The following is a 19,444-nucleotide window of genomic DNA, read 5'->3' as shown; positions in this document are numbered from 1 at the left end:
TTAGGTTGGACATTCTCATTCATTCTCTGCTAATCTCTGTGCTGAATTCTGATGTATTTTTTAGATTTGTCTTCTAGTTGTTTAGTTCTCTCTTCAGCAGTATCTAATCATCTATTTTATTCACTGAGTTTTAAAGTTTAGTGTCAATATATATTTTTTATTTCTAGAGCTTCTGTTTGGTTTCTTTTCAAATCTTCCAATTTTTCAATTTATAGTATGTCATTCAAATGACTAGATTTTTGTCTTTAGTTGTTTCACTCATACTTGTTTAGTAGCCTCTAGACAACCTTCAGTTGTCTGAAGTTCTCAGACTTTTAATACTGCTGTTTGTTATGACCAATGATTTATTATTATTTCTCTTAATGGATTGGGTTCCTGTTTATTTTTTGAGTTTAGATTATAAACTTCCTTGGATTCAGAGCATGTCACTCTAGGACAATTCTGTGTTTGGTTTGACCAGGCACCCCAAGGTATCTCTGTCTGGGGGACAATTTTTATGTTAATATTTGGCTTGTGTGATTCTTAGATCGCATGTGTAATTATAAATTCAAGCCCTTGGGAGGGCTAGGGCTCTGGTACAAGGTGCCAAAGAAAGTTTTTGTTTGTTTGTTTGTTTGTTTGTTTTTCAAATCAGAATCTAGGCAGAGTCAGATCAGCGCCCTCTTCATTTGCCTGAGCTAGTTGGGTTCCTGTCTTTTGTGGGGGTCTTGTTTCCTACTTGGGTTTCTTGTGGACTCAAGGCTTTATTTCCTTATTGAGAAGATAACTTCCTCCAAGACAAGGCCATTACAGTATCAGCTCATGGATATTCATTCATATGCTACTCATTCCTGTGATGTCATCTCATGTACTCACTGCTCTTGTTTTCAGTTTGCTGTTGCATTTCTGGACTCTTCAGGTTTACTTTTATTTTATGGATAGTTCAGCTGTTCATGTAGAAGAAGTTTGTTTTATTTTACAAAATATTTCTGAATGTTTATCATGGGTGGGCTCTCAGTTTATTTATTTTGTAATATTTTGGAATTCATTCTTTAAATAAATCATTTTACACAGAAATTTTCAATCACACACAAGGTAGTGTGTGATTGAAAGGTACTATTTCTGTACAATGAAACTCAATGTGCCCTCTCCCAGCTTATCAATATTTTATCCATTTTGTCAGGATCCTTTTTAAAGCATTTTTTTCCTAGGGACTCTTGTAGTAGAGTTTAAACTTGCTCCTGTAATTGAACAAAGGAATTTTGATATTAGCTAGTTTTTAATTAAAATACTCTTTCATAGTTTTAAGAAATCACCTAGAGAAAGCAAAGGCTTTATACAATATGTTAACCCTATGTTAAATATTTAGTTCATTATTATTAAAATTCATATTCCAACATTTTTCAATTACAGGAAAAATTACAGTGTCTCTAGAAACAAAATTGAATTGACATTCCCCTCTTGGGATTTTTATGTTGGGTAACTCCATGGTTCCGTTGCGCCATTCTGATCTATGCCTCTCTAGTTTTGCTTTATACATGCCCTTTTGAATCTGTGCCAGTCTCACTAATTTCAACTCTGCTTCTTTGCTATTTCAACTGTATTCATGCATTTACATGTTTAAGCTTCCTGTGTTTCTCTATATTAGCTTTATTACCCCAGAGTCCTCTACTCCAGTTACTTCTTTCCATTTTCACGATATCGTGAGAGAGGCAAAAAGTAGAGAGGTTTCAGCATTTACATTTTTTCCAAGGCCAGCTTTTACACAGAGTCCTTTTTTTTGTTGTCTGACAAGTAGATTGACATTATCTACCAGAGTTGGTATTGAGTAGAAGTATTCTAAAATTTCCTGTTAATATCTTCTAGATAAAGAAGAAACACTTTTCTTGATGTTCAACAAATGTCTTCAGTTACAGTTTGACCAAATTCGTTGAATCTATCCAGAGTAGAGATACAGTATAGCCATTAATATTTTCTTAGGAAACTCCCTATGTATCAAGAATTCAAAATGACTGACTCAGGTTGGTTGGCCTTATTATGTGTGCTATAATTTAGAAGCAGGTATAAATCAGGAAACATTTCAGCAGAATAGTTGGAAAACTAGAATCAGACCATGTTTTGTCTCCTAAGCTAAACTTGGAACGAAAGTGTCTACTTACAAGGTGAGGTCATGGCCTCCTTACCAATCCTGTGTGGGTAGCTTCCCTGTAGAGATGTGGGACTCTCCAAGCTGGAGCTGAAATGCAGTTTGTAGATGGATCTGGTTTCCGAAGAAGAGGCACGACTTTTATATGACATTTGAATGGGTGGACAAAGCCAGAGATGCTTGTGTATTTGGATATCTCTATCTCAGACACCTTAAAATATTTTTTTTTAAATTTTATTTATTTGACAGAGATCACAAGTAGGCAGAGAGGCACGCAGAGAGAGAGGAGGAAGCAGGCTCTCTGCCGAGCAGAGAGCCCGATGCGGGGCTCGATCGCAGAACCCCGGGATCATGACCTGAGCTGAAGGCAGAGGCTTTAACCCACTGAGCCACCCAGGCATCCCGACACCTTAAAATCTTATAGAAAGACAGGAGTTCTCCAAATCGGAGCCCCCAACAGCTCTTAAACTGATCACCTTTAGTTCTTATCTAATATTATAGAGAAATTCTGGGACTGTTGCTCAAAAAACCCTATATGGAAAGTTATAGAGTTATCTGGAGAGAGGATTCCTTTTTTAATCATTTGCTGGCTACATAACCATGCCTATCTGTAGAGCTCCACAGAGTTCTAAGCATAGGACTCCACATGTTGTCTAATGCTTTGCTGTCACTTTGTTGAAATTATTAATGATAATATAAATAAATATTTATAAATATTATAAATAATATATTATATATATATATATAAATAACATAAAATAGTTTTTGAAGAAGGGGCTCTATATTTGCAATTTACTCTGGGTGTCCCAAATTATGTTCTCCATTCTTTTCCTGGGTTTTACTGAGAGAGGACCAACTTCAGTCTCTTATTTGCCCTTGAATACAGTACAGTGCCAAGCAATGTCATGAAATAATTGTCATTGGCCTCATCAGGACTCATGCCTAGAGCTAGGGATTGGGAGAGTCCTCTGAAACTTCAAGGCTGCTATTCCATTTAGGGATGGGGGAGCTGATACTGAGCATAAAGCTAAGAAGAACTTAACAATTTTTAAAAGTTTTTATTTATTTATTTGAGAGAGACAGAGAGACAGAGACAGAGAGAACATGATCAGGGGCAGAGGGAAAGGGAGAAGCAGACTCCCTGCTGAGCAGGAAGCCCAATGCAGTGCTCAATCCCATGGCCCCAACATCGTGACCTGAGCTGAAGGTAGACGCTTAACCAGCTGAGCCACCCAGGCACCCCAAGATGTAGTTCTTTAAAACTTAATGAAAAATGACTGACAAATGAAGATGTGACAGCTAAAATGTTACAACTTACTTTGTTCTATGGACTGTGAATGATTAATTTACAATTAAATATTGACCCCTCACTGTGTTACAGTGTTGCCATAGTAGATATTTGTTGGATGAATAAATAACAACAGGTTGTGTGCTCTTAGCTACCATTCAAATAACTTAGAATCAAGTAGTATGAATGTGTGTGTATGAATGATATGAGAGAATGACCCAGTAATAGGTATATGTAGATATCAAAACTTAAAATTTGGCAAAGACTTTCCCAAGAGACTTGAGTTGTATTGAAAATGTTAAGTCTGGAATATGTGTAATTGTATAGAAAATATTAAACCCCAGTCCTCATGCATCTCCTGGTAGGATTAGCTAGGTCTTACTTATCTTTGATAATTTATACAGTGTTGTACTAACTAGGCACTCATATTTTTTGCCTGTGCATAAACTGGCAAGACCTTGGGTTACCTGTGTCCTTGAATATGTCTGTAAAGGCTTTTTTTTACAAATGCCACAATTGACTCATGTGTTTTACTTTGTCTCATTGATTTTCTCTTATGAGAAATAAAATAGTTTCCATGTTTGTATTCAAAGATGTTTACAGAGTTACTTAAGAAGACCAGATACTCACAGAGATTCCCTGTCTTTAACTTTGTGTTCCTTCTTATCTTTCTGGAACCTTCTTATGGATCTCCCTAAGTGCACAAAGTCCTTTCAAATTGGTTTGTCCCAGAAATCATTGAGACAAATGTAACTTTCCGTGTAAGTTATCTAGAATAGAGAATGGCTTTCATTATTCCATTCTGCTGATGTAGTTCTGACCTATGCTGACTTTCAGGTACAGCCAGAAATAGATAAGTCCATTTCCAATCCAAATGGACTCACAGTAAGGATAGTAAACCAATTTTAATAGCAGATTCACTGTTTTCTTTGAGAAAGTTTAATTTTTGCCAATCTTGGAGAAGCAGCTCTATTGCTAAATCCAAGGAGATTCGTCAAAATATTCTACAATGAATGAAGTAAAATTTACAGTGTTTTAAATGGGACAGTATCTTTGGCAGAATCATATACAGGAAGAGAATAGGTTATGGGATCAGAAAGACCTGATTTCAATTTCAACTCTACAGCTTAACATTGTAACCTCAAATACTTTCTCATCCTCACTGAATCTGTCTTATCATCTATAAAAGGGGAATAAAAAATCATTCTCATAGGATTATAGGAAGGTTAAAGAAAGTGCTGTGTAAAACGTACCTAGGAAATCCAGCCTAGAAGGTACTCAAAGATCTTTTATCTATTTTCTTATTTTAATTGTTTTAAGATAAAAAAATAAGTGGAAATGAAGTTTAAAATACATTTTATATTAAGAGACAACTTGAATAGAAACATAATTTATTTAGGCTTTGGTTATAAACTTATCTTACCTTATCTTCTCTGAAATATCTATTTTTCTTGCTGATGATATCAATGCTATTGATACAGAGGATAGGGAGGGCAGCCCCTCCTCATTTACTTTCAACTGCTGCACTATAGTCCAGAGGGGAGTCCAAGATAGGAATGAGTCTGATGGAAGGAATAGGGTAGGATGACTCAGTAAGCCATGGTAAGTTCTAGGGAACAGATAATTAAAAACAATAGTTGCAATAATAGCCATCAACCTTAGTGCCTTTGAGTCTCAGATATGCTGGCTTATTCATATCTATGTCTATCTTGTTGAATAAGAAAACTTAGTGGAAGACTCTGTTCCATGTAATCTTCCCATTCATGCCATGAGTAACTATTGAGTGTCTACTATTTGGTATCCCAGTGATGTTATTTCTAGTGACATAGATGAATACTGGAAGTAAGTAAATAAATAAGAAATAAGTAAATAAATAAACAAACAGATGGAAGACAAGATTGTATGAGACAGTCCTGAAACTATAATGAAAATAAAACAGGATTATTGAGGGATGTAGGAGCACGATGGATGGTATACTTATGGGAATGGGAACTTCCGCTGATGGGAATGGGAACTTCCGCTGTCCCGTGAGACAGAAATATCTTTTTTTCTTTTGTACAGCGCACATTGCCATGAACATAGACTAGCATGCCAAATATGAGTTACCTTACTATCTTGTGTTTTTCAAATGATTTCTCAGTATTCAATGGTTTCTTTGGCTACTGAATGGGGGTAGGGGGTGAATTAGCCTTTTAGTCATCTCATCACTTCAAATATAGTTTATCCTCAAGTATATAAACTCCCAAGCTGTGAACCTTACAGAAAATCATGTAATATGAAATAAATGATAGCCTGTGGTCACTATACAAGGGTGTGTTATCTATGGATATAAATTCATTCCTTGTGACATATCATTACATAATTTTCAATAGTCATAATCTTTTCCTTTCATGGGCCGTTAGGAATGATCTTCTTTAAGATCTGTTTTAACATAATACCCCCTTTTGTGTTAGCCTAGGGTGGCTCTAAATAGAAGTTACTCAGAACACATAGGATTGGAGATCTGGATTTTTCCGTAGAAAGGCTCTGCATAGCTGGGCAGATGTCTTAGACTTTCTAAAATTGAGTTGCCTCATGTATAATATAGAGGCAGTATCACTTTAGCAGGTTGTGAAAATGAGACAATTGCAAATAAGAGCCTCTGAGTACCTGTTTTGGTATCTGGCACAGGGTAGTTTTCAATAAATGCTTTCCTGAGATTGAATTTTCCAGAGATGATTTCATATTTTTGATGGAGTACAACTCTTACTCTCAGCTCTTTTAAGTAAGCATCTCTTCTTGTAGCACAGTACATACAATTAGTCATTTTGAAGTTTGCTGTCTGCCTGTGCTCCTCTCCCACACTTTTAATGAGTTTTAACCTCCCTTCCTGAATGACTTGACTGTCATATTCATGAAACTTGTACAGAACCCCCCACCTTAGCTTTCACGTGAGGCTGAATTCATGTGTCTCTGTGTCTATTTAGGTTTGGTCTGAGTATTTTAATCGGGATTTTATTCCTCTCCAATTCCTTTTTTTGCCATTTTGTATCTTGAGGAGTATCTTGAGGAGGTCCAAAAAAGACGTATGCCCTTAAATTCTTTACTGAGTCTATCCTAGGGTCCAGCATGCAGAGAAATTCCACATGTCATTGGTTGCCTTTGAAAGTCGAAAGTGTTTTGAGCTGCCCCACTGAGCTCAGCACACTTTGGCTTAGATAATAAAAACAATGGCAAAATGTGTCTTTTCACAAAGTATGAGACTGAGCTAATGGCTACAATCTGGTCATTTGGGGGAAAGACTTCCTACAGAGTTTGGGAAGTTTTCAGAGAGGTTTGAAAACAGAGAAGTGAGATTAGGAAGTGCACTTAGGAGACCAGGGAAGGAAGTGAGAGGATCAGAAGTAGTCTGAGGTGACCTCTGTGAAGAAAGCAGAAGAGGAGGCTGGGAATCCTCTGATAGGTTATATTACAGATCAAAGGGTTAGTTTGGCTATTTTATCAGAGATGCAGCCTTATTTTTTTAACACTGTTTTTATTAAAATGAAATCAGCCTCAGGTTTGGAGAGGTTTTTCTTTTTATTTCTTTTGGAATTATATAGTTATCAGAGGAGATGTTTCCTTTCTTACTGGGCTCCTCTCCCTTCTTGCTTTTCTCCCCCCTTTCAACACAATTAGAATTAATACTTTTACTGCATTTCCAAAACCTAAAGATTGTGTTCAAATAGTAGCTTACTTAAAAAATAACCAAAGTTTGTCTCCCTCCCAATCCCATCTTGTTTCATTTATTCTTCTCCTACCATAAGTGACTCTTAATCTCACAAAACAAACTGAGGGTTGCTGGGGGGAGGGGGGATGGGAGAAGGGGGGTGGGGTTATGGACATTGGGGAGGGTATGTGCTATGGTGAGTGCTGTGAAGTGTGTAAACCTGGCGATTCACAGACCTGTACCCCGGGGGATAAAAATATATTATATGTTTATAAAAATTTAAAAAAATAAATAAATAACCAAAGTTTTAATTATCTCCTTTTAAAAAAAATATTTTATTTATTTATCTGAGAGGGAGAGAGAGAGTAGGAAAGAGAGAGAGGGACAGCATGAGTAGGGGGAGGGGCAGAGGGAGGATCAGGACTCCCTGCTGAGCAGCCTCCCCCCACCCCCCCAATGTGGGGTTCAATCCTGGGACTCCAGGATCATGACGTGAGCTGAAGGTAGATGCTTAACTGACTGAGCCATCCAGGTGCCCCTAACTATCTCCTTCTTAAAGCAAAGGTAATAAATCTTTATACAAACCAGTAAGAGAATACAGAATTAAAGAAATAAAAATAGAATAGCCTCCTAAAATCCCACTACCTGCACTCATATTACTATTTTGATTTATATGACAACAACCATTCAAATGTAGGGAATGAAGGAAAAAGAGAGGCTGAGGAGGTGGTAGTGCCTGGGAGAAGAGTCAACTATGAAACAGAATGAAATTGGAGGTTCTTGGATCCTGGAGGCCTGAAAAAAAGATAGCAGAGGAGTAGGGGACCGTATTTCAATCGGTCCCCTGAATTGAGCTGGATATCTACCTGACCATTCTGAACACCCATGAAATCAGCCTGTGATATAACAAGATGTATCTGGATCTCTATAAACAGAATATCTCTGGTGGTTGGTCTCGAGACCAACTCGCCATGGAGTGGGGAGCCATGATTCTGTGGGCAGATATTGGAAGATAAACAGAAGAGGGTGGGGGGCTCCGGGATCCTGTGCTGCAGGAGTGCAAAATCATCCCTTGCTGGGACTGGGCACAGACTCGCAGACCAGTAGGGGCAGGGAAAGGACTTTAGGGTAACACCCCAGCCTGAAACCTGGAACTGCGGGAGTGCATGTGTGAACTGGGGGCAGCAGGTGGCTTTAGAAGCACAAAGGGCAGAGATGTGCCTGGACCCAAAAGTGAGGGCTGGGAGTGCTGCTGTGAGGCACACAACCCAGGACACTGCAGTTTTTTAGCAGCACAGACAAAAACAGCATCAGTGTGGCCTGGAGGGCTTACTGAAGAACAGACTGTGATTCCCTCTGTTCTGAGAGGTTTGGATATGGTCACTTCTGCTCTGACTCTTGGAAGAGACACAGAAAGCCACCAGAGAATAAAAGCTCCCCAAAACTGGTTTTCACTGAGCCTATTTCCTCCCACAGAGGGCTGGGCAACTGCCCAAACAGGGTTGCCTGACTGAGAGTGCAGCAGGCCCCTCTCCCAGAAGACAGGCTGGAAAAACAAGTGGCCGACAACCCTCGGGTCCCTATAAGATAGGTGCATCTTGGGGCACCTGGATGGCTCAGTGGGTTAAAGCCTCTGCCTTTGGCTCAGGTCATGATCTCAGGGTCCTGGGATTGAGTCCTGCATCAGCTCTCTGCTCAGTGGGGAGCCTGCTTCCTCCTCTCTGTCTGCCTACTTGTGATCTCTGTCTGTCAAATAAATAAATAAAATTAAAAAAAAATAGGTGCATCTTGCTTGGGTTGTGGTCAATAATTTGGACTCTGTATATTCCCTTAACCACCCCTCAACAGAATGACTAAAAGGAGGAGCTCCCAACATAGGAAGGACTCAGAGACCATGATCTCTGCCATGGAACTCATGGATATAGATATAAGCAAGATGTTGGAAACAGACTTCAGGGTAACAGTTACAAAACAATAGCTAGGATGGAGAAAACCATTAATAGAAATATAGATTTTCTAAGGACAGAAATGAGACTTAAACTTAAACTTAAAAATGCTATCAGTGAGATCCAATCTAATCTAGATACTCTAAGAGCTAGGGTAAATGAGGCAGAAGAATGAATTAGTGATCTAGAAGACAAGCTGATAGAAAAGGAGCAGGAGGAGGCCTGGAATAAACAGCTTAAAATCTATGAAAACAGAATTAGAGAAATAAATAACACCATGAATCGTTCCAATGTTAGAATAATTGGTATCACTGAGGGGATGGAGAGAGAGGACTAGAAGATATATTCAAGGACATCATAGCCAAGAACTTCCCTAATCTGGAGAATGAAACAAGCATTTGTGTCCTAGAGGCAGAGAGGACCCCTCCCAAGATCAAGGAGAATAGACCAATGCCCTGGCATGTAATAGTAAAACTCATGAATCTTGGAACCAAGGAAATTATCTTAAGGACAGTTAGGGACAAACATCAGAATAACATCAGACCTGTCCACAGAAACCTGGCAAGCCAGAAAGTGCTGGCAAGATGTATTCAGGGTACAAAATGAGAAGAACATGCAACCAAGAATTCTTTATCCAGCAAGGCTGACATTCAGAATGGATGGAGAGATAAAGAGCTTCCTGTAGATACCGGAAGAATATGTGATCACTAAGCCACAAGAAGGAAATATTAAGCTAGAAATATTAAGGTGGGTTCTATAAAAGGAGGAAGACTCCATGAGTGTAATAGAACAGAAATTTATAGAGACAATCTCTAGAAAGAAAAGACCTAAATTAATAAAATTATGAATGAAAGGGGAGAGATCTTGACTAACACCAAGGAAACAGAAACAATTATCAGAAATTATTATCAACAACTATATGCCAATAAATTAAGCAATCTGGAAGAAATGGATGCATTCCTAAAAACCTACAAGCCGCCAAGACTGAAATAGGAAGAGCTTGACAACCTGAATAGACCAATAAACAGTAATGAGATTGAAGCAGTGAGCAAAAACCTCCCCAAAAAACAAGAGTCTGGGACGTGATAGATTCCCTGGGGAATTCTACCAAACGTTCAAAGAAGAAATAATACTTTTTCTCCTGAAGCCATTTCAAAAAATAGAAACAGAAGGAAAACTTCCAGACTCAGTCTATGAGGCCAACATTACCTCGATTCCAAAACCAGGCAAAGACCCCACCAAAAAGGAGAATTTTACACCAATATCCTTGATGAATATGGATGCCAAAATTCTCAACAAGATCCTAGCTAATAGGATCCAACAGTACATTAAAAGGATGGTGCACTATGAGCAGGTGGGAGTTATCCCTGGGATGCAAGGGTGGTTCAACATTCGCAAATCAATCAATGTGATAGAACACATAGAGAAGAGACAAGAACCACATGGTCCTCTCATTTGATGCAGAAAAAGCATTTAACAGAATACAGCATACTTTCCTGATTAAAACTTTACAGAGTACAGGGATGGAGGGAACATTCCTCAATCTCATAAAATCCAGCTATGAAAAACCCACAGCAAATATCATTCCCAATGGGGAAAAGCCGAGAGCATTTTCCTTAAGATTGGAAATATCACAAGGATGCCCACTCTCACCATTACTGTTCAAAATAGTACTAGAATTCCTAGCAACAGCAATCAGACAACAAAAAGAAATAAAAGGTATTCAAACTGGCAAAGAAAAAGTCACTGTCTTTGCAGATGACATGAAACTTTATGTGGAAAACCTAAAAGTCTCCACTCCCAAATTACTAAAACTAATATAGCAATTTGTTAATGTGGCAGGATACAAAAATCAATGACCAGAATTCAGTTGCTTTCTTATACACTAGTAGTTTAACTCTAGAAAGAGAAATTAGAGAATCTATTTGCAATAGCAACAAAAACAGTAAGATGCCTGGGAATAAACTTAATGAAATAGGTAAAGGATCTATACTCTAGGAACTACAGAACACAAAAGAAATTGAAGAAGACACAAAAAGGTGGAAAAGCATTCTATGGTCATGGATCGGAAGAATAAACATTGTTAAAATGTCTATGCTGCCTAGAGCAATCTATATTTTCAATACCATCCTGATCAAAATATCAACAGCATTTTTGAAAGTGCTGGAATAAACAATCCTAAAATTTGTATGGAACCAGAAAGACCTCAAATCACCAAGGAAATGTTGAAAAGAAAAATCTGGGGGTATCACGTTGCCTGATTTCAAACTCTATTACAAAGCTGTGATCACCAAGACAGCATAGTACTGGCACAAAAACAGACACATAGACCAATAGAACAGAATAGAGAGCCCAGATATAGACCCTCAACTCTATGGTCGATAACCTTCGACAAAGTAGGAAATAATATCCAGTGGAAAAAAGATAGTCTCTTCAATAAATAGTGCTGGGAAAATTGAACAACTATATACAGAAGAATGAAACATGACCATTCTCTTATACCATACACAAAGATAAAGTCTAAATGGATGAAAGACTTCAGTGTGAGACAGGAATCCATCAAAATCCTAAAGGAGAACTTAGTAACCTCTTCGACATCAGCCGCAGCAACATCTTTGAAGACACATTTCCAAAGGCAAGGGAAACAAAAATGAAAATGAAATTTTGGGACTTCATCAAGATCAAAAGCTTCTGCAGAATGAAAGAAACAGTCAACAAAACAAAAAGGCAACCCAAAATTCCCAAAGAGGAATGGAAGAAGACATTTACAAATGACATGACAGACAAAGGGCTGATATCCAAGATCTATAAAGAACTTCTCAAACTCAACCCCCCAAAACAAATAAGTCAACAAATGGGCAGAAGACACGAACAGACACTTCTCAAAAGAAGACATACAAATGGTTAACACTCACTCACATGGAAAAATGTTCATAATTGTTAGCCATCATGGAAATTCCAATCAAAACTACATTGAAATACCACCTTATTTGTTAGAATGACAGAAATTGACAAGATAGTAAACAACAAGTATTGGAGAGGACGTGGAGAAAGGGGAACACTCTTACATTGTTGGTGGGAATGCAAGTTGTAAAACAGTGTGGTGATGCCTCAATAAATTAAAAATAGAGCTACCCTATGACCCAGCAATTGCACTACAGGGTATTTACCCCAAAGACACAAATGTAGTGGAAAGAAGGGCCACATGCACTCCAATGTTCACAGCAATGTCTACAATATCCAAACTGTGGAAAGAACTGAGATGCCCTTCGACAGATAAATGGATAAAGAAGATGTGGTCCAGATATACAATGGAATATTACTCAGCCATCAGAAAGGGTGAATACCCAACTTTTGCATCAACATGAATGGGACTGGAGGAGATTATGCTGAGTGAAATAAGTCAAGCAGAGAAAGTCAATTATCATATGGTTTCACTTGCTTGTGGAGCATAAGGAATAGCATGGAGGACATTAGGAGAAGGAAGGGAAAAATGAAGGGGGAGACATGGGGGTGGTGATGAACCATGAGAGACTATGGACTCCAGGAAACCAGCTGAGGGTTTTAGAGAGGAGTGGGGTGAGGGCTGTGTTAGCCTGGTGATGAGCATTAAGGAGGGCACATATTGCATGGAGCAGTGGGTATTATATGCAATCAATGAATCATGAAATACTACCTCAAAAACTAATGATATACTATATGGTAACTAACATAACATAATAATGAAAAAAAATCTTTTTTCCCCTAAAAAAAATGAAAAGAAATTGGAGGCTCTGACTGACCCTGAACTGTTGGCAAGGACAAAATTGGAAACCTTTGTATAATCATGTATTTTTAAAAACAGAATCCTGGTATACAAATTGTTTTGTGACTTGCTATTTTTATTTATTACAAGCACCATTCTATGTGACTGAATTATCTTCTAAAACCTCTCTCATACAGCTAAGTATTCTGTTGTTTGAGTTTCAAAGTATTTGAAACCAATTCCTATCTGTGAATGTTTAGGTGATTTGTATCTTTTCAAATCCATAAACTGTGTGGAGATGATGATACCTGTAAATAAATCCATATTCACAATCATGATTATTTTCTTAGGATATTTTTAGAAATTTTACAGTGCAAAAGGATATGCATTTGAAGCATGCATATATATATATTTATAAATATATATATATATATATATAAAACATTACCCTGCCTAGGTTACACACACACACACACACACACACACACACACACATATATATATAGAGATAGATAGATAGATAGATAGATAGATATAGATATATATTTAGATTTATTACTTTTATTACCTAGGCAGGGCAATGTTATATAGATATATAGATAGATAGATCGATATCGATCAATTGGTCATTGTTTTGCCTAGCTGCGATCCAAAATAGTATTTGCTAACTTATGTGCCCATCAGCCAAGTATGAGAGTGTATTTTTCTCTATATTTGCTCAGGACACAGATATTATTCCTTTGTGAGTAGTAGTAGCTTTATTTCATTGTCATAAGCACAGACACACACACACTTATTTGTACATCTGTGTGTATCAGATTTTATATCTATAAGCACTCTTACAGAATACTTATCTTATGAACATGTCAGTCTGTTATATTGAATGAGTCTGTAAACATATAATTCTGATGTATCTGCTCCTAACTGAAATTATCTTGACTCCCAGGTGCCTGTGTGAACATCACCCACAGCCAGTGTCAGATGCTGCCCTACCAAACCACGCTAACACCCTTCTTCTCGATTGTCAAAAACATGGAAGTGGAGAAGTTCCTCAAGTTCTTCATGTACCTCCATCGCCTCAGCTGCTATCAACATATCATGCTTTTCGGCTGTAGCCTCGCCTTCCCCGAGTGTGTTGGTGATGGTGATGACAGGTATTTTGGAATCAAAATCATCCCATGATAGGAGTCCGTTGTTGCAGAGGTGTCTGAGAAGAATGAAATCATCCTGGGCTACCACTGTTTATTTTTGTTCAAGGAGAAAATATCCCATACCAGTCATAGCCAGTTGTAATTCTTTCAAACTGGAATTTTTTGGTGAAAACCTGGAATGCTTTTATTTCTGGGGAGAAATTATTCTGGATGTGAGATGGAGGCAATCAGTGGGGTAGCTGCTGCAGTGAGGGTCTGGCAGAAGACCGCACACTCAAAGGGGTGACTGAAAAGAGTTTATTTAAAAGAAGATTTATAGAGGTATGGACAAGTTAAGAGACTGAATCAATGATGGGAGACGCCAGAGTCTCATGAAGTGATGCATTTCCACCATGCAAGACGTGGAGGGGGAAAAGGGCAGACAGCCAGGTGGCAAGAGGTGTAGCTATGGGTAAGGGATCTTCCAACCAGCCAAGTCCTGTAAGCCTAGGCTGAGGAGCCCATCCACTGGGAGCCAACCTGTAAGCACTGCAGGAGAGAGAAGACATAAATCCTCTGACCTCACTCTACTCCTGCCCTCCCAACTGCCAGGGCCTCCCACCATCTGATTTTACCAACAGCCATTGGGCAAGGGTGTGTTATTGATGGGAACACAACAGGTGAGATCTGAAATCTCATCCAAATATTACTGGGTCCAAAATCCCATCCTCTGAAACAGGTATAGGTGGGATGCTGGGTGGTTCTTATGGTCAACACTGGAACTCAGAACAGGGTGAGGAGGGGGAGGGGTAGATGCAGAGGGACAAACAGAGACGGTCTAGTATAATATCAAATACAATTTTAAAGGATTTTCTTGGTTTGGGTGGGGAAAGGAACTTGTGAGTGAGTGTGCTTATGGATGTGTCTTGTAAGCTCTTTTGTTTTTGGAGATAAAATTGACGTACAACATTTTATCGGTTTCAGGTGCACCACATAATAATTCAGTATTTTGATATATTTCCAAATGATCATCACAATACGTCTAATTCGCATCCATCACCACACGTAGCTGTAAATTTTCTTTTTCTTGTAATAAGAACTTTTAAAATCAACTCTCTTAGCAACTTCTGAATATATAATATAGTCACCATATTGTATATTACATCTCCAAGAATTAGCTTATAACTGGAAGTTTGTACTTTTTGACCATCATCACCTTATTGAAATAACATAATTTCAATATTATATTATTATACTGAAATAATAATTTTCAATAAGAGTAAATCAATGAAAAGTATGTTATGGAATTTTTAAGTTTACTAAGTATACATTTAAAAAATTTCTTTTAAAATGTGCGTTAAGTACATAAGCACATAAAACATCAATTATTTTCTGAATTAAAATGTTAGGGAGTTTTTAGAATAATAATGCTGGAATGAAATTTGTTTTCAAGTGCAAGTAGTTTCCATTTTTATTTTAATTAGTATATAAAATATGTTTTGAACAGGACGAAGGCATTTATTGTTTTCACTGGGGAAAGCCTGTATTTCCGCAGAATAAAATCTGGGTAGAATAGAAACAGTAAATTGTTTGTTAGAGAAGTAAGTAAAGAACTATGAGCAGATACTGCTTTCAGGAAAACATTTCACTAGAAAAAATCATATGCAAAGCATGCTTTCATGGTAACAAGAGATGAAGAGTGGCTGTAAAACATGGTAGTTGTAATATTTTTCTAGAGCTGCTGCAACCAATTACTACAAGCTGGGTGACTTCAACAGACATGTGTTCTCTCATAGTTCTAGAAACTAGAGGTCTAAAATCTGAGAGGGCTTGTGCTCCCTCTGGGGGGTTTGAGGGTGTAGAAGTCATTTTCTCCCTTCGCCAGCTTCTGGTGGTTTCAGGCTTTCCTTGACCTTTGGTCATGTCACCCGACGCTCTTCCTTCATCTTCACATCACCTTCTCTGTGTGTCTCCTTCGCTTGTGAGAACACTTGTCATTGGTCTAGGTAGCCCAAAATGATCTGATCATCTGAATGCTGATCTCAGGGCTCTTAACTTAATTATGCCCACGACGACCTTTTTTCCAAATAAGGTAATATTCACAGGTTCCAGCAATCAGGACGCAGACACATCATTTTGGGGTCCCTCCATTCAACACACAGCAGTGGTTGAGAAAGCAGGCTATGGAACCATGTGTCCCAGCCTTCTCCCTTGTAAAATGGAGATTTTACAAGCCAAGTTCATGTGAGGATCAAATGACAGAGGGTACCTGGCTTTTATGAAGAGCTCAAGCAATGTTAGCAATGGCTGTCAAATCGTAGGTTGAGGAGAGGTAGTACGACTGAAATAAAGATCATAAATAGTATTCCTAACATACGCTAAATATTGAAAGGCTGCAAAAAAAATGCAGAATACCATATGGATTAAAAGAAAATTAGGTCGAATACTCAAGGCCATTTGAGTTGGATTCTTGTTCCACTTCTTCGTAATTTCAAACATTTTCACTTAATTCTCTTTTCTTGAATTTCTCTATGGAGTCATATGGGTCCATAAGTGAAACAATGAAAGAAATCTTCTTGACGACCCTGAATTCATTTTGGTCATCCTTCTTCTTCTTCTTCTTCTTCTTTTTTTTAATATTTTGTTTATTTATTTGACAGACAGAGATCACAAGTAGGCAAAGAGGCAGGCAGAGAGAGAGGGAAGCAGGCTCCCTGCTGAGCAGGGAGCCTAATCTGAGGCTCGACCCTGAGACCATGACCAGAGCTGAAGAGCAGAGGCTTAACCCACTGAGCCACTCAGGCGCCCCTGGTCATCCTTCTTAATATAACTCAACCTTCACTCTCACTTAAATCAGTTGTGAAATTCTAGTTAAGCTCCTCCTAGTCTTCAGGGCACTTTTAGGTAAAATTTGCTTTTCTCCCGACCTAGTTCATCCTGAAAAAATGGTCTCATGGAAGTGTTTTCCATTTCCTATTATAATAGATGATGATTTATAGTCACTTTTTAGATATACATTGGGGACTTACCCTATTTTTATTGTTACATTTATTATTATATTTAATTTTATAATTATGCCTCCAGACCAGTGTTTCATGCTGTCATTTAGTGTGTGCATGGAAACCAGAAGCTAAATTTAGTAAACAAAGTAGGATCATAAAGATAAAGTGTATTGTAGAAAATAGTTCAAATACAGTTTTGTTATATTTCACTATTTTCGATCATCCATTATACTAATTTTCTCTAACTATTCAAATAATGGAAAATTGCTTATATTCCATCCTAAACGAAGTAGCTACTTAGTAATATTTAAACCTCAGTTTAAAAAGATCTAGTGGGGGCACCTGGGTGGCTCAGTGGATTAAGCGTCTGCCTTTGGCTCCCATCCATGATCCCAGGGTCCTGGGATAGAACCTGACATCAGGCTCCCTTCCTCAGTGAGGAGCCTGTTTCTCTCTCCCCTTCTGCCCGCTGCTCCCCTGACTTGTGCTCTCTCTCTCTCTGCCACATAAATAAATAAATAAATAAATAAATAAACAAACAAATAAATAAATCCTTTAAAATAAATAAATAAATGATAAAAAGATCTAGTGGGATATAGAAATAGCATAGTTGTTTTTTTTTTTAAAGATTTTATTTATTTATTTGACAGAGAGAGAACACAAGTAGGCAGAGAGGCAGGCAGAGAGAGAGGAGGAAGCAGGCTCTGCTGAGCAGAGAGCCCGATGCGGGACTCGATCCCAGGACCCTGAGATCATGACCTGAGCCGAAGGCAGCGGCTTAACCCACTGAGCCACCCAGGCACCCAGAAATAGCATAGTTTTTTACCTGCCTGTTTGAGACCTCAAATGCTCATTAACTACATTTTATAACAATAAACGTTAACTGTTTTGTTAGATGAGAGTTGCTATTAATAAGTATGTGTATCGGGATGCCTGGGAGGCTCAGTGGGTTAAAGCCTCTGCCTTTGGGCCGGTTGTGATCCCAGGGTCCTGAGATCAAGCCCCACGTTGGGCTCTCAGCTTGGTGGGAAGCCTGCTTTCGTGCCCCACCCCCCCGCCTGCCTCTCTGCCTACTTGTCAGCTGTCTCTGTCAAATAAATAAGTAAAATCTTTAAAAAAAAAAATAAGTATGTGTATCATAGACTATAACATAGGCTAACTGAAGTGGCACATAATTTATATGGATTCAGTGAAATTTATCTCAAACTATAGAGATCTAGTGGATGAACCATTTGGATAGCCTTAAAAATATATGGGTTAGAAGCAGTAGCTTGAAAATATCAGCAGGTAGCTAGAGAGACGTCCACCATTCCTGAGCAGGAGAATAACAGTGGTTTCTGGATGGCTTTTTGACACACTAGACACAATTAAGGTCTCTGGAAGAGAAGACCGGTATTATATCCCCAAGCTTTTGATATGTAATGATCACTTATACCCAAGTTGTTTAAATAATGGACCTATAACATTATCAAAACTGAAAGGGGGTCAGTTCGGCTCGGAAGGTCTAGTTTTGCTTCTAGAGGACACCCAGGAGACCTGCTAATGTGGGATAATGGCCACCCCACCTGTGTCTTCTAATACTTTGCAGAGAAACTCAGTGCTCAGGAGATAGGTCCTTAACATTAAAAACTTGACATGTTTGCTATTGATTTTTTTCCTCCTCTGGACTATTGATTTTTCACTAGGTCCTTCACAGAATTCTTAATAGCTGTGGAAATGAAATAGAAATTCTTTATTTAGCCAGATTACTGGAGATTAAAGATTATATTTCAAACCTAGGAACTACAGGACAGTTTGTAATGTATTTAACCCTGTAGGATTGTGGTAGGGATCCAACAAGTTTCTTCAAATGAGCTTCTTAAAAAATGCTATGCTTTTTCCTAAATAAGTATGTTCACTGGAAATTAGAAAATTTAATCTGGCAACTCCAGAGAAAGCACTTGAGGTGCTTCTGGGTGCCTCAGTCAGTGAGGGTTTGCCTTCAGCTCAGGACATGGTCCTGGTGTCCTTGGATTAAGACCCACATGGGCCTCCCTGCTCAGTGGAGAGTCCACTTGTTCCTATCCCTTTATGCCTCCTGCGCGCTCTCTCTCAAATAAATAAAATCTTAAAAAAAAAAAAAAGAAGTTTGGGGGTAGATGAAACCTAATTCAAACTGTAGCTCTTCCAATTGTCTTGGGCATTTTACTTAGCCTTCGGACCCTCAGTTTACTCATCTCTATAATGAGAGAGATATTACCCCCTTCATAGGCTGCATTTGTGGGTATTAAACAGAACGATTTATATAAAGTGTCCATACATGGACTACACTATATGGCAGAGTAAATTCCCAAATTAATAGTAACCTACTATAATTAATATAGTAGTCAATGGTGATAAGTGATTTTCTGGGAAAATAGAAACTTCATTACTTCTTTCAGAAATGAAAGATTTGCATTTTTTCCCTATTTTTCCTACCTTCTAAACCTGGTCAGTAATGTTGAGCATTCATTTCATGTGTCCGTTGGCCATCCATATGTC

The 19,444-nt window shown here is 38.2% G+C and overlaps 1 protein-coding gene across 3 annotated transcripts in view; it reads left to right on the top strand.

Moving 5' to 3' along the window:
* Positions 1–19,444, top strand: part of CORIN (corin, serine peptidase) — a 246,751-nt gene that overhangs the window by 63,215 nt on the left and 164,092 nt on the right. For all 3 annotated transcript variants that reach the window (XM_045079705.1, XM_045079704.1, XM_045079706.1), the window contains exon 4: positions 13,739–13,946. In XM_045079705.1, the coding sequence (XP_044935640.1) occupies positions 13,739–13,946 (208 nt within the window). The remainder of the gene's footprint in view (positions 1–13,738; positions 13,947–19,444) is intronic.

Source organism: Mustela putorius, unplaced genomic scaffold (genome assembly GCF_011764305.1).
Source record: "Mustela putorius furo isolate JIRA1106 unplaced genomic scaffold, ASM1176430v1.1 tig00000430_pilon_pilon_pilon, whole genome shotgun sequence".
NCBI lineage: Eukaryota > Metazoa > Chordata > Mammalia > Carnivora > Mustelidae > Mustela > Mustela putorius.
This window is presented reverse-complemented; position numbering and strand designations above follow the sequence as displayed.